Source organism: Chelonus insularis, unplaced genomic scaffold (assembly GCF_013357705.1).
Source record: "Chelonus insularis isolate UGA/USDA-ARS -01 unplaced genomic scaffold, ASM1335770v1 contig_38_pilon, whole genome shotgun sequence".
NCBI lineage: Eukaryota > Metazoa > Arthropoda > Insecta > Hymenoptera > Braconidae > Chelonus > Chelonus insularis.
The window spans coordinates 243389-260000 of NW_023276546.1; the positions used below are offsets into that span (position 1 = coordinate 243389).

Below are 16612 nucleotides of genomic sequence, written 5' to 3' on the forward strand. Positions count from 1 at the left end.
TTCCTTCGCTCACACCTCTGTCAATAGTTTTAAGTGTGGGGGAAGAAGGGTCGTTGATACGTCCCTGTAGGCGCTAAAGTTTGAATGAATCATTTTAAATTTTATACTATTATATTATTTTTATGATTAAATTTTTCATAAAATAAATATATTCCATAAATTAAATAGTTAATTAATAGTATACTTAAATTAATTTTACAATTCATATTTAATATTTATTATTATATTCATTATACTTATATTAATTATTGAAAATTCATTTGAATTATTAATTAATTATAAGTTTTCAATATTTTTAATATTGCTACATATATTTTTCCTTTATAACGCATCAAGGACGTTCAAGTCGCGCGTTATCAAGGGAAGTTTCGAATGACAGGTATTCTTTAGCATATGTTTAACTCTTTTCTGCACCCCGTTGGTGTCTAAAAACTCAATTTGACTGGTAACAGTTCATTAAAAATATTTTAGTGATTCATTCAATCAAACGATTCGCTAAAGTCCAGTTGTGACAGTTTATTTTATTACTCTTAAAGTGAAATTTTTAATACACACAATTAAGATGGATCTAACTTGTCCCGATCATTCAGACTGCGATGAAGTCAGTTTGGATGCTGTTCAAGGAATAAATATCAAAGACCAACCTGAAGTTTTTGATGAACTAGAAGACTATAAGTGTGTGAAATTAAAAGAAAAAGTTGTTAGAATTTTTATTCAAATTATAGACAATTGGAGTGATAAAATTTTGTGCACCAATTGTTATCTACAAATTGTATCTCATGAAAGATTCAATTATAAAGTTTATAAAGACTTTCACATCATTACGCGTACACCAATTGAACAGTGCGATGAATGTGGAAAGAAAATTCTAAATATTAGATCTTGTGAGCAATGTTATGAATGCATTGCTGAATTTTTAACGCATGAAAAATTTTTGAGAGAGAATGGAAGGATAAAGGTGTCATATTAATATATTCAATTAAAAAATGTTTTAAAAATGTATGAAAATGAGAATAATGTTAATCAATAAAAAAGTATTTTATTCATTATTATAATTAAAAAGTTCTGATTATTTTATTAGAAACCTTAAATAAATTTATTTAAAAGAAGAAATAAATTAAAAATATATCCTATTCATAAATATATATATAATTCATATTAAAATAATAATACAAATTTAAATTTAAATTTTTTGTGATTCTCATGTGTGACAATCGTCCAAGTGTGGGGGTGTCACGTCATGTGGCACTACGCGCCCATACGTTTTAAATTTAAAAATATATATTTAAGAAATAGATTTAAAAGTTATTATAAATAATTATTAAAAATTTAAAGAAATATTTCTTATTAATTTTTATTGCGTTTAACAATGCTTCAGATGTAATTTAGTATGCAAGAAATATAAATCGTTGTCAGAAGCATTGTTCGCAAAAATATTTAATTACAAACTAAAAGAAAATAAAAAGAAATTATTATTGATTTAATTGTAACCAATCAAAATTAATTATTCAATTAAAAATGTAAAAGAAGGGATGTTGCTACCTGCTAGCAACAACCGAAAATGTCCTTTAAGTGACACTTTAGTTTTATCAATCAAAATATTAAGACGTGTTAATTGTTTATAATAAAAGTTATTTGAATAATTAATTGTGATCATTATTTAATTAAAAGAATACAAATTGGATTTAAAATTATAATTTGGATTTAAATATCAAAAGTAAGTCTTAATATTTATTTTTATTTAAAATTTAAAAGAAAGTGCAATCTCGTTTAAGAAATTATTATTTATATGAATTTAAAATTATAATTTGATTATTAATTTAATAAATTATTAATTGGCTTTAAAATTAATTTGTTAATTAAATAAATATCCCTATTAATTCTATCCCATTTATTAACTTATCATAACTAAAAGAATATTTAATTATTATTATTAAATCCGAATGCAACAACCTCTTACTCCATCCCAGCTATTGCACTAGATGTAGGCTAAAAAGGAGTGATCTTTAAGATGTCCTTTTAATAAATTATGACATCACACTAAGCATAAATTAATGATACAAATAATACATTTTATTTTATTTATAATTACGATAGTACTAGAAGACTGTCTTACTGATAGTCAATTAAAACACAAACTAACTGAAGAAATAGCAAGTAATTCAGTAACTTAAATGATTGATGAAACAAAAAAAGGAAATATATTGAAGAAAAATTCAATTTAAAAGTAAAGTATTTTTTTATTATTTTGAATTGTGTAATTGATCTTGTAAAGAAATTAACTCAATATAACTCGATGTGGTATATCTCTAACGATGGAAAATATCGATATAAGTAATTGGTTTTAAAGAAAATTATGCTCCATTTCAAGAAGATCAATATAATATTTATTTTTGGTAAGTAAAGTTGCTATTAAACAGTTCAAAATTAAAAATCATTAAAAAAAATAATTATTTATCTTTATATTTTTTACATTACATTTTTCATATTGAATTAATATTTAATATTAAGAGAATTATTATAAACAATTTGAAGAGCTTTGAGTAAATAAATTGTGGCCATTAATGTTGGTAGTAAATGAGTACATCCTTCCTGTTGAATGATATTATTTTTTATGGAAAATTGTATATATGAGTTATATCTTATTTTATCTTACCATTGAAATACGATATCAACGATAATAAATACTGAATTTTTTTACTTAAGTGAGACAGAAATAAACATATTACTTGTAGACATAATTCGTGATAAAGTTTGAACTCTATTGAGTTTGATACAATTATTGGATATCCAAAAATAAAATTATAAATAAATTACCACTTTTCCTACATTAATGATAAAAATAATGATGAATACTTTATCAATATTATTTTTTAACAAATTTTCTTGTACAATTTATAACTTACTTCTAAATTTAATGTATCCAAACCAATGTTATCTATGCTTCATAATGCAGGATATTTTCCATTTATACATTCTTTGTTAAATTTATCTAATATAGATGATATTTTTGTTCGATTGTAAAAAAAAATGCTCCTTCTTTATTACTGATAACTTTTTAATCAGTTCAGGATTTTCTGCTATAATAACTGGATGACTTGGTTTCTTTCTTGTAACTTCACGTATAATCTTCATTGAAATTACATGGCTATTTTAAATTATTATTCATTATTATCATTAGATTATAAGCCTAAATATACTTATTTATGTAGTAGGAATTACATGACATTACATGAGCCAGAAAGAAGACTTTTTTTTGTATAAGCATTTTGAATTTTTGATTGAAAACAGTGTAATTACTGTCATCTATCAGAAAACAGTGACACTAGTTGAATTTTTTTTCTACTATACCGACGCGAGATAATTTACCAGTCCTAATTTCTTAAGTTGACTGTTCAACGAAATGATAAACATTAAGGCTGGGCTGAAGTCAGAAAGGCGACTGATTCCCCCTATCCAAATACATGGGATCGGGATATTTCTAATTTCTTCGCCAATTTACGATTATTTCTATAAAATTAGGTACCAAATTACAGAGGAATTAATGCCGGACTGACGTAAACAACAATTTTTTGTATATAGTGAATATTTTTATTAAAAAAATTAGAAAGAATAATGAAAAAATTATGAATTGACTTGCCGCGCTTAAATTTCAAGATGGCGGCCACATCATTCAGATGAAAAATCACTAATTATTCTATTTTTATACGTTTTTCGCCCAAAATTCGTGTTTGCGTCAGTCCTTGCCACCTGTTTGAATGTCAAAAAAATCAATTCATGGTATAAAATTGAATAATTTAGAAATAATTAGAAATATTGTATTCCAGATAATATTCTCCGGAAAATTAGTTTGAAAAAATTCTGATAGGTGACAGCATTATGCTCGTAGATGACCTCAGTCATCCATATTGAAAAAATGCTCAATCCGTATCCAGAACTGATGGTGCCCTGCATTTTGGCGAGTAAATTCTGTATGTGTGTGTACGGGTATATATGTATGTGATGTAAACATAGTGTATCACTTTACAATGCCCTACACTTTGATGACTATTGCAGTTAGGATAAATAAAAATGATGATACTCATTTAACATTAATTAATATAATACCTGCAAATAACTTCAAATACATATATTCATCCATTATTATCATTTTTATTAGGTATAAATGTTAATAAGGAAGCTCAATTCCAAGTCGGCGTATCCAAGCATGTAGTGTAAAAACAAATATACATTAACTCAATATTGAGATTATGCTAGCCATGTGGTTAGGGCGTCAGAGTTCTATTTTGCCGGGCAGGGTCGATCCCAGTCATAACCAATTTTTTTTTTCTACTTTATTCGTTAGATTAACATGTAATTACAATATTGACATGCCATAATTATTCCTTTATAACGATTTGATTTTTTTTTTCTCTTTACTCATTGAATTTATCGACGCTAAGTCGGAAAATATTTAAACAGAGCCATAAACTTTTTTTTTGTATAAATACATTGATAATAGCCTGTGTTTAACAACTTATACATCTTTACATGCAATGTTATGTTATTAACATGTTATTAACAAGTTAATCATATTATTATTAACATTGAAAAGTAGTTTAAACAATCTGTGGCGAGTTCCGGCACTTCCCCGGCAAGCTCTACCCCCACTCTCTGTGCCCAAGCCTGCAGCTTATAATTTTTAAGGTAGTTCTATGCAAATATTTTTTTCGACCAATTTTTTTACAATTTTGAATATCCATGCAGTAATATATTCCAGAATAATTTGCAAAAGATCAATCGAATTAACCACATAGTTTATGAAAAAGTTATTTTTCAAATAAATTATTTTTACACGAATCTTGTAGGGACAGCCATTTTTACATGCCTTGGAATGGATGTTTTTATTTTTTTCATCGGAAACAAGTCGACAAAAATATTTCTAAAAATAGTAGTGGCCTAATCAATTCTTTTAGAACCCGATGTAATTGTTCTATCATTATTTACCACGTAGTTATAAAGAAAACTTCAATTGAAAGTTGAAAAATCTCATAGTATCGTGAGGGGACACGCGATGACTTACATTAGCAAAATAAAACTGGCAACGTTGCTTACGTCACTCAATATGATTTTTACCGCCGAATTTTCAAATCTTTGTCTTATCAACTCTGTATTGTTATCGTTTTTTAAAGAAAAATAATAAATAAATAAAATTATTCGAAAAAAGGATTTTTAAAAATTTCATTTTATTCATAAACAAGATAAAATTAAAATTGGCTCAACTTGGTCTTTTAATTCTTAGCATTTTAAACATTATTAATAGATAATATATAAGAAAAACAGAAATAAGTTAAATTGTTTTTAGAAAACATATATATTTTGCTTTGGATTTTCTATCACATTAATGAATTTTAAGTTATAATAATATATAATATAATAAAAGTTAAAAAATGTAATAATAACAATCGTTTTCAAATTCAATAATTAAATATTATATAGATTTATACTTTCCTTTTGTGAATTTTAATAAATATTCAATAATAGTAAGAAAATGACAATTTGAGCGCAAAACAAAAATGACTAATTATTTTTTTTGAAAAATTCAATTATTTTTCTTAAAATTTTTTTATTCTTAGTAACCAAAGTTGTCCCATCTCTATTTTTTTAGATAACAGGTCTATGATAGCATTTTCTCCATCCTGTAGGTATATTTTTTTTAATTTATTGTAATCTATCCCAGCTTGTGAGATTTTTTTAATCATACCAGACGAAATAATATTTTGAAGAGGTTGTAAAGTTTTTTTTAAACAGTTTTCATTTTGTAATCTCATAATAGATTGTAAAGTAGCTCTAAATGATACCGCTGTATCGAAAAACTCAGTTTTAGAAATTAGTAATGAGCTTAATTGCTGTAATACATTCGCGTCATACACTGCATCGTGAAAATTCTCGTTAGAATTTTCAGGTAGAAAATCATTTGCTAATGCAGATAACTTAAATACTCCTGGTCCTTTTCGATCAGGATACTTTGTTTTGAAGATATTTAAAGAATCTGAAAATCCAATAATCACACTTTCAAATTCAGATATTAGTGAATGTTTTTGAATTGCTCGAACTAAAAAATGCGAATCAAATGTAACTTTATGGGCTACAAGGAGAATAGGTGTTGACAATGAAGCTAAATAATTTGTAAATTCTAACAAAGCTTGGTGTATCGGTATAGAAGATACTTTTTTACCATGTAAAAATAATTCACCATGAATATTTTCTAACCCAGTAACTGCTGATGCAGAGACTGTGACAGGTTGTGATGGATTTACATAAGTAGAAAATACCGATTCTTGACCAACAGCTGCGATTTGTAAAATATCCGCTGATCTGCCAAATCCTGAAGTTTCTAGATCAAAGTAAATGATGTTGTACTCATTTACTGTTTTCAAAAGACAAGGTGATCTTTCATCTTCTTCATTAATATTATTTTCAGCAGATAAATCATTTGATAATTCGAGACCACAATTAGATTCGTACATAGTACCTTCTGACTTCTCGTTTTTTTTCCTCAAATCTACTCTTTGTTGTCGCAAATGTACCCTTCTCAATTTCGTTTTTGGTAAAGAAGCTGTTTTTGCACGTTTAAGTCTTTTTTCATCTAGTTGACTTGAAAAAGATGCGGTTCTCTTTCCTGGACTCATATTCAACTGCTTTTCTACTTTAGATAAATACAAATTACCTTCATTCTTTGTACATACAGCACTAGCTATTCTAAAATCGCTAGCCTCACTAAGTGAATGACAATCTTTTTTTGGATTCTTATGTGCAACCATATTGTGAAAGCTTTCGTTACTCTGACTGGATGCTCCAGTTGAAAACTTCGATGCATTATTTGCATACTTTTGAAAAATTGTTGACAACTCTTTGAAGAGCTCTGGATTGTGAAGTAAAATAGTTTGTGATTCGGTATTGTTATTAGAATCAGCAGAATCTCGATGACACCAAGAATCACAATTTTCGTGTCGCCCATAAACATGATCTGGAATAGATCGAAGTGTAGATGCTAATTTTGCTGTTTGCCCTTTATTCTGAGCTACAGCATATCCAAAGCACTTCTTCAAATGCGGAATTACGCTCTTATGTGCCATTTCTCTATACTTGTTTTTTAACGAATACAAATCACTAACAAAGTGTTTACGAAGATGATTATAGTCAGCAAACTTCACAATACTATGTGCACTATTCTTACGTACTGAAGATATTGTTGCACTATCTTCATCTCCAATTAAGACTCGAACATTCACGTTTGCTTCTTTTAAAATCGAGCTATCATTAACAAGAGCAGAACCAAGATCAGCCTCCATGGCTTTGGCAGATCCTTGAAAGTTTTTGCGACAGTCATGTTTTTTGTCAGCATTTTTTCCACACTGGCGGCATTTTCTGTTTCGTGTTCCATAATCGATTATTTTTTTGGATAAAAATCCAATTATTGCTCCATAACCGTTGAAGCTATCATAGCTATTTCCTGCACCTCTTTTGGACCAAGCCATGTCGTAGGAAACTATGATGTTTACGATGTTGTCTACTGCCACATCAAATTCTTCAGTATGATCTTCACTTGACATGCTGGGATCACGATCTAATTTATATAACTGGGGGTAAACCTCCTTCACCACTTCATCGGGGCTATTACAATAAAAGAAAATCAAAAAATTACATTAAAATTTATCGAAATAAACGAATATATTTCCTGAAAAAACTTCATGGAAGCTACAAAAAAAATTGAATTTTTATGGTACATTGATTACATTACATCATTTGAATTTCTTCAAATTAAAAATTGATTTCATTACGTATTTACTCCAAAAAAGAGTTATATTCATAATTAAAACATTTACTATATATAAAAAACTATAAACTGATTGGTAAAAAAATAGACATAAAATCATAAGTAACTATAGTTTTCAACTATCTATACAATAATCCATTCGTTTACTATGATTTTAAAGAATCAAAATTCATAAAAAATTAGCTTACAGTTCTTCACATAATTTTGTAATATTTTCAACCACAAGACGTCTTTCCTCTTCTGCAGCTTCTTTACAACTATTTTTGGCAGTTTTTTCAATAGCCAATCCAACTTCTCGCTCAAATTTTTTATATAATGCTGGATAAATTATTGGACAATTCATACAAGCTAACATTTTATTTAAAGCAGTACACCCAATCCCACTGTGTATGGCACCTGTAATGTTAATTTTACCTTAATCATAAAATTAGAACTTATAATTAATTACGAATAAATGATCATTATTTTCAACTGTATTTACCAAGAATTAATCTTGTATTAACATCACTTTTCATTGTTTTTTTATCACTTGACAGGTGTGATTTAGTCGTGTATACTTCTTTGACAGCTTGACATTCAGTGCATGTCACTAACAAATTCACTCGTTGACCAACTAATTTTTCTTCAGTTGCATTTTTTAAATGCAACAATTGACCACATTTTTCACATTGTAAATTTTCACTTAAAACTTGTAAATCTATAAAACGTATGCCTTCACACAAACCATGTTTCATGCTACTTGAGATTACTTTTGGATGTTCGGCTTCTCTATTGGAATAAGTTAAATTTCTAATTTGTTTTTTTAGTTTCCCTTTATTGAGAATCTCTACTGCTTTCAAATTTCTTTCTAGAGTTTTCTTTTTTATAAATTTACCCTTATATCTTGTTTTTTCCATGATGAAACAACTGTCAAATTCTTATATATGTATTTATAGGTTAGAGAGGGTTAAATAATGCGATGTTGCCACGATGCATTTGTCATAGTGTACGTGAAAAAATTATTTCTATGTACACAGCTTTTTATCTGTAGTAGGTACCGTATCGACAAAAGTTTGATTTAAAATAAATAAATAAGAATTATTTAACATATTTAAACAATTATTTTTCTCTTCAGAAACATTTATTATGATAATTATAATAGAATAGTAGAAGTGTTTTTACCCATTTTCGTGGAAAAACAATATAAATAGAATTAAAATCTAAAAGCATAAAAATAAATTTTTGTTTCTGAATATGCATAGAACTTCCTTAAGCATATATAATCATATTGGAACCATAATAGCTCAGTGGTTACAGCATTGGTCTTTTATTTTGCTAGGCAGGGTTCGATTCCAGTCATAATAGAGTTTTTTTTTTCTTTTTTATTTGTTAGATTTGCATGTAATTATAATATTAACATGCTAAAATGAATTCTTACCAATGATTTGATTTTTTTTTCTCAATTATTTATGTAATTTATCGACGCCGAGTCAGAAAACATATGAACAGGGTTATAAACACTTTTTTTACTATAGCTATATGAACGTAGTTTTTTTTAAGCAATTTAGAAATATTTAGAAGTAGTTGAAATAATCCACGGGGATTTCTGGCACTTCGCCGGCAAACTCTATCCCTACCCTTCGTACCCAAGCCTGCATTATACAATTTATAAACATAAACATTATGTCAGAGATGATGTGTTAGCTCTGTGAGTAGAACACCAAGCTTTCATTTTACCGATTAGGGTTCGATCCCAGTCATAGCCAATTTTTTGTTCCTTTTTTTTTCATTAAAATTTTACATAAATACAATAATTGGTTGTTTATATAAGTTCAAAATCAATTCCTATTGTCTTTTAAAGACAACACTCGAAAAAAGAGAATTCATAGTAACTCGTTCCTCACCCTCAGCTTATTTTCAGAAAAACAAGTTGTTTTCCGTAATTAATTGGAAGAATAATTTAATCAAATATATGAATTAATTTATAAGTATATAAAGTCACTTGAGCAAAAAAAAGAAAAAACAATTGCCTATGACTGGGATCGAACCCTGCCCAGCAAAATAAACGATTGGTGCGCTTCCACTGAGCTATTATGATTTCAATAATGTGAATGATACTTAAAAACTATAAGCTGCAGGCTTGGGCACAGAGAGTGGGGGTAGAGCTTGCCGGTGAAGTGTCGGAACTCGCCGCGGATTGTTTAAACTATTTTTTATTGTTAATAAGTTGTTAAAAAAGGCTATTATCAATGTATTTGTACAAAAAAAGGTTAATGACCCTGTTCAAATATTGTCTCATTTGTCATCGATTAATTGAAAAATAATTTTACATAAAAATTGAAATTTAAAACTCATTTTTGATGTCGAAATCGAATCTTCTGACTACAGAGCCAGCATATTTTCATTTGCTTTGTTTACGTTTAGATATCATAAGCTTCAGGCTTGGTAACAGAGGGTGGGGGATGTGCTTGCTCGTCAACTGTTCGAACTCGCAGTCTTCTCTGAAAAATAAGACGGAGATAGATAGATATATTCTGTGCTCTGTCTTGCTCGAAACAGATTATTCAAAAATTTGTAAATTTCTTGGTGCCCTAAGGCTCCCTTTTTGTAGTGCATCCTTGAAAATTATCATTTTTCGAACGATTTCCCTGTTACCTACTCAATTTCAGTTGATGTCAAGCTTCGGCCTCTTGCCGCACAACACGAGGGCGTAAAGTCAACTCCGGGAAACTTTCTGACTTCAGCCCAGCCTTAATTGCAAATATCTCGATAACTATTCAACATTACGGAATAATTTTCAATACACAATTAATAATGACTGTTAGCTTTCATTTAAATCCAAAATGAGATTTACTCATTGAATATTTATCGTGATACAGATTAGGCCACGCCCCTAATTCCGTTTTTCGCACATTTCAACTCGATTTCTATCCTCTTCTTTGTCAGTCTTATTTAAATGCCATCTAACGCGGACCTCTCTCTCGTGGCCACAATTTTTCTACAATATACATAGGTATACTCCCAATGTATAAATATAGCGAATGAATGGTTTATGTATTTCTTACGTAAATATTGATAAAAAAGACAAATAATGCAATTTATTTAAAGATTATCTTAAAATAAGAATAATTTTTTTCCTTTAATTAAAAAAAAGTTACCAACTATGTTACATGGATGGTAATTGACTCTATTTGTTTATAACGACTGAATTTGTTATAAATAATCAAAAACGGAATTTATGCAATTAATTCGAATTCTTGCAACGGGATTTTTTTCTTTTTTTAACTGATAAAAAGTTATTACTTATGTTGAATAAATGTAATCGAAAATGTTATTAATTACGATTGTAATCGCTTTAAATGAGCATATATCAAATCTTACATTAAAATTCGAATTTTTACTGTCTCAATTCATACACACAAATTTATTACTTTTTCTTTTATGTTATCACAAAGTATTACGTATTTAGAATTGGGACATCTAAACGACGCAATTCTTATTTAAAACTTCACTTAATCAATCGATTCTTATGTAATGCAATCATACCACATCGATTATTTACAATAAATAAGAGATTCTATTAATTGACTGAAAAAACGAATGGTTTCTCATCTCCGTCCATCAATTCTTTCAATTTATTACTGTTTATACCAGTCAAACAGTATTCACGTGGACAAATTTGCGAGAATAAGCTCGTATCGTAGCATAGATAGAAAAAAACCAATACATCCTGTATCTTTTGTCAGACTTAATTTCTTTACCCTGGTGCACTGCAAATCTCAGGATTCCACAAACATTTTAAAATAACACACATAAAGCGTATTCAATGTAAAATGTCCATAAACAAACAATAAATTATTTGTAGACACTTTTTACACATTTCATAGTGTGTGAAAAATCTATAGTTTTTTACGGCATTTAACATTGAAGAGGCTTAGCGTGTTAAAAGTGTCTACAAGAATAACACATTTGGATTTGCAGTGTGAAAAAATTGGTATCACTTCGACTTCGCTCAACTTATCTCAAATCAACTTGCCTTGCTGTAATTATTGCTAAAAATGAAAAATAAATTTGAACAAACGTCTATATTCAAACAAATAGAATTTGTTATAAATAATCGAACTAGAGATCATCACGAAAAATTTAAATTGTTTTACCGTAAATACGAGCTTTAATTGAACTAAAGTTACCGACGAAAGAAAAGAAATTTTAAAAAAACATTTTTTGTTATCTATTGATCTTTTATGTAAAGTTAAGTTACCACGGTAATTCCGTGATATCTTTTAGTTTTTTTAAAATCAATATTATCTAATCTAATATGAAAACTTATTGAAAAAAGTGAGTGAAATCCGCCAAAAACAGATATCGTTCGATATCTGTAAAAAAACGGTGCCACTTCACTGTTGTTTGGAAATTCAATATTTTCAAATTGTTCTACATGCAAAAAATGTTTGAAATTATAAAATTGCGCCAATTTTGACTTGCCATAATCGCAAAACCATAAAATTGTTTTTATCAATTGTTTAATAAAAAAATCACATAAGTATGCGTAAGAAATTGTAGATCAAATATTTGATCAAAATATTAATAAACATTTGATAGCCTAAATCTTATTCAGAATTTTTCTTCTAATGTTTGAAGTATCTTTCTAAAACTGCCATCATCGGATGAAAGTAAAACTTTGCGCCATGTACACGTCCCAAATGACTCTGCAAATAACTAAATTCTCATTTTTGAATAACTATTTAAAAAATTTTGAAATACTAAAAAAGTTTAAAATCAAATGGCGTGCTATGTCATCTATAAAATTGAGTTTTTTTTTTTCGTTACTTTCGATGAATTGTGTAAGAAAATACTTTTTTGAATTTTCTTGAAATAATTAAAAAAGTTATTTTGTAGATGAGAATTTACGATAAATTCTTTTTGCAATCGATGTTTACTTAATCTGAAAAAGTAGCTAGTTAAAAAAAATGTTATAACACGTGGTTTAATTTTTAAGTATTATATCCGGGAATCTTCTATCAATAGAGAACACATGAGAAGTTCCCATCTGAGAGTAAGACCTGAACCGCAGCTAAACCGAGTGAACCATCTACATTATCATCAGGGCAGTGACTCTTACAGACTACTAAGCGAGTCCTGAGAAATCAGAGATCGTTTTTTATATGAGAGCATGCATTATCATCAAAAACAACCCCCTTCTTCTGGGCGGTACAAAAATGTGCGCTAAACATAAATAACGACAATGATGAAATTACAAAAAGTCCTAAAATCATTAAACGCCAATTATTTAAATCTACGAATCAACAATATTTAAAATGAATTATTTTTTTCGGTTTTTCTTTTGAAAAAAAATTTAGTACATCGAATAATTATTATAAAAGTCATTGTTGTAGTCGATGCATATTAATGAATATCATAGAAGATATAAATGCTTTATTTTTATGAAAAATACAAGTCTTTGATCAGATAAATGTAATATGATCATTATTGAATTTTATATTGAGACATTTATTATATAAAAAGTCAAGTTAATGTTAAATTTATTGTCATTTGAGAGTCAATCAATTATATTTCAAGAAAGTCATATTTTAATAAATTAAACTTTGTTTTATTGTAATTATTAATCTATTTATTCATGGGGAAACCTTACAGTTATTATTATTTTCCCTGAAAAACATACATACATTGCCCAAGCAGATAACTTGATTTATTTGAAGTCTTTTAATCATTTGATAAACTTGAATTGCTCTCATAATTTGAAAATTGTATAGAAAATGACGTTAGGATAGTTGATGATCTATAGAATCATCCATCCAACACAGGTGAGAGAGATCGCCCTCATAAAAAAAAAAACAAGCATCTCCATCTCACCCTATTTCAATGTCCTCTATTTATAAGCCTCTATTTTTTACAGTTACTAGCACTGAGTCTACTTCTTCTCCCAAGTTAAATAAGTCCGAATCATCTCTTGAAGAATCTGAGTCTGCATTCTCTATCGCCAAGAGCCATCTGCTTAAGGCAGCATCAATGAAGAGTAAATTATCTACATTGAGGAGTAATGTAACTCCTCAGATAAGTATTTAAGATAATGAATAAGTAAATAAATTTATTTTAAAATTGATGGGCTTCATTTTTCTTTGAGACAAATTCTCATCCCTCCTTATATTCCGGTAGTTGCGTTCAATTTTTTTTTTTGAAGTGAAACTTTTTATGGGACACTAGCGTTTTGTCATGAGAGTTAACTCGTCGAGCTAACAAAACTGTTAAACTCCTTGTCTCTTTCTTATTACCATTTACTCTAGCAGAGTGAGAGAAGCGGAAAAAATTAACGAAGATCCGCACAAAGAGGAGACGCTGAGAATAGTCGCAGGGCATTGTTTATTAATGGCGATCATGTTATTCAGTTTATCAATATATGTTCTGTATATGAGTCAAGCAGTATTGATGTTATTTATTTATATAAAATTTAGGACTAGTTTAGACTTGTACAATCTTACGTACGTAGAAGAGCAAGTAAGTCTCAGTTCATCAGAGAAAGTCGTTGTAACTAGTGTTGCTTTATTTATGGAAATATTTTTTTTTGTAATTGTAATTTAAAATTATTTTTTGATAAATGAAAATGAATGGACAAAAAACTTCAATTTCAGTCGTTGGCGATGGAAATTGCTTGTTCAGATGTTTGTCTTATTTTATTTTTTTTCATTTTAAAAATTTTTTAATATTGTTTTTATTCTCAGTTATTGTCAATGAAGATACAAAAAATGTATGCGTCAGTCCAAAACTAACAGCGTCAAAAGTGAAACTTTTTATGTAATTCAAAAACTGTCAATGAGTGTACAAAAAAATACATTGCAGCAAAGAAAAATTGACTGGAAATTATAATAAAAATGATTTATAATAAAAATCAAGAAAAATCTACAGACTATCCCGAATTAATTACTACGGAAGTTTCACTTGTACGTATATGTATATAGTTTTATGTATATGTAAATAATAGTACGTACGAGTGAAACTTCCGTAGTAATTAATTTGGGATAGTCTGTAGATTTTTCTCGATTTTTATTATAAATCATTTTTATTATAATTTCCAGTCAATTTTTCTTTGCTGCAATGTATTGTTTTGTACACTTATTGACAGTTTTTGAATTATATAAAAAGTTTCACTTTTGACGCTGTTAGTTTTGGACTGACGCATACATTTTTATTAATTTTTTATACCAAAAAAAATTTACATTCATAATTTGGCGCCTCAGTAATTCTTTCGTTTTTTACTAACATAATATTTTCCATAGTCATGCAGCAACTTTATAGTAGTACCAACTTTATAAAAAAAAGTCGTACTTTTAAGGGAAAAGATTCTTTTTACTTAAAATGCGTTCCAAGGGGCGTGGCCAATTTTTATTTTTGCAAATTAATGATTTTCAGGACACAATAGCAATTGCAATTTATTGTCGTAGCTAATCAATGGGGTTTTCAAAGATTTTTTAATAAAGTTTATGTCATTATTGTAGAGAAATTAGAAATTTAAAGGAGCATAACCTCAAAAGTGCTAATTTGAGCGGAATAGAGACACGGTAGTGCCTTCGTCACCGCTATTCATACTTGGCGCTCGAGACACTACTAAAATAAACGTGTCTCTTGATTTTGGCTGGATCGTAAGAAAGTCTTGAAATTATAATTTATATTTGAATCAAAATATCGTGAATATTGTTTAAATAGTTTTGATAAGAACATTGAAGGAAAGATTATAGCCTACGTTTGTTAATGTAAATTGTTTATAACAAATTAAATTGTTATGAACAATTGAAAACGGGTCCTATGCAATATATTTGAGTTCTTCCAACGCGTAATTTTTTTTTCACTAAGATAAAGTTACAAACTGTGTAACATGAATAAAAACTTACTTTTGTTACTTATTAATCGGCTTAAATATTTTCAAAATCTCATGCTTCTATAAAATCTTAACAGTCACGCCACGTTTTTGGTTGTTATGTTTATTGTGTTCCTAACCGTACTAAATTTATTTTCAAAATAAAAACCGAAGAAAAAAATTCATTTTAAATATTGTTAATATTTAGATTTAAATACTTGGACGAAGTCGCGGGAATTTGCTAGTCCGAGTAAATAAATGTTTTTTTTGTTCTGCATTATCATTCATAGTTTGTTTAACAAAATTGCCATAAAGATAAGTATATATATTATGAATATAACATAGTAGTAAGGTTTTCTTCTAACTATATTGCTGCGTAGTTGATACAGTGACGCTTTCTCGAGTGCGGAGTGGAGGGGAGTAGTCGGTCGTCGTGCTGCGATCAGCTCTCTTACGCTGCACGTTACTAACATGAAAATAGTCGAGTTGAAACAGTTGAAAAGCAAAAGCATCTGAAAACTACAAACAGATGAGAATCTCAAACAGTTGAATGTCTGAGCAATTGAAAGTCGTATGAATATAATAGTTGAGCATAACAATATATACTAACGCAACATATCCACGAGTCGATGTCGTAGACTGAATGACTCTTATGTGGTGAATCGTCGGAAGGCGTTTATAATTGTTATATGTATACTTTTAGTTGCATTTAACTAAAAACAACAGAAATGTTATACTCACTTCAGTCCTAGTACGAATAGTAAAATTTTTTTTTACTACGTATACGAAATATAACCAAGTCGCTAACAGTAATAGCTAGCGAGAGTAAATTTTTAATAAATTTAGAAAAAGAGAGTGTTTGAACTTTTCAGTTATACATTCATATCAATGAATGTTTTAATTTTTAAAGTATAAAAGTGTTGATGGAAACATCAGTTTTC

At 28.4% G+C, this 16612-nt stretch overlaps 1 protein-coding gene across 1 annotated transcript; it reads right to left on the minus strand.

The window, feature by feature from the left end:
• Positions 1-5495: 5495 nt before the first annotated feature.
• On the minus strand, positions 5496-8859 carry LOC118067598 (uncharacterized). The gene is made up of 3 exons (XM_035084426.1): positions 8301-8859; positions 8008-8215; positions 5496-7656 (listed from the first exon to the last, which is right to left on the minus strand). The coding sequence occupies exons 1-3, from the start codon at positions 8713-8715 to the stop codon at positions 5595-5597; spliced, it is 2685 nt and encodes an 894-aa protein (XP_034940317.1). The 5' UTR covers positions 8716-8859; the 3' UTR covers positions 5496-5594.
• Positions 8860-16612: the final 7753 nt, after the last annotated feature.

Bases quoted from the DNA above. Each gene is read 5' to 3' on its own strand.
- LOC118067598 (XM_035084426.1), bottom strand. From the start codon at position 8,715: ATGGAAAAAACAAGATATAAGGGTAAATTTATAAAAAAGAAAACTCTA. The intron at 8,216-8,300 runs GTAAATACAGTT...TTAACATTACAG, and splicing joins TAATACAAGATTAATTCTTG to GTGCCATACACAGTGGGATT. The intron at 7,657-8,007 runs GTAAGCTAATTT...TTATTGTAATAG, and splicing joins ACAAAATTATGTGAAGAACT to CCCCGATGAAGTGGTGAAGG.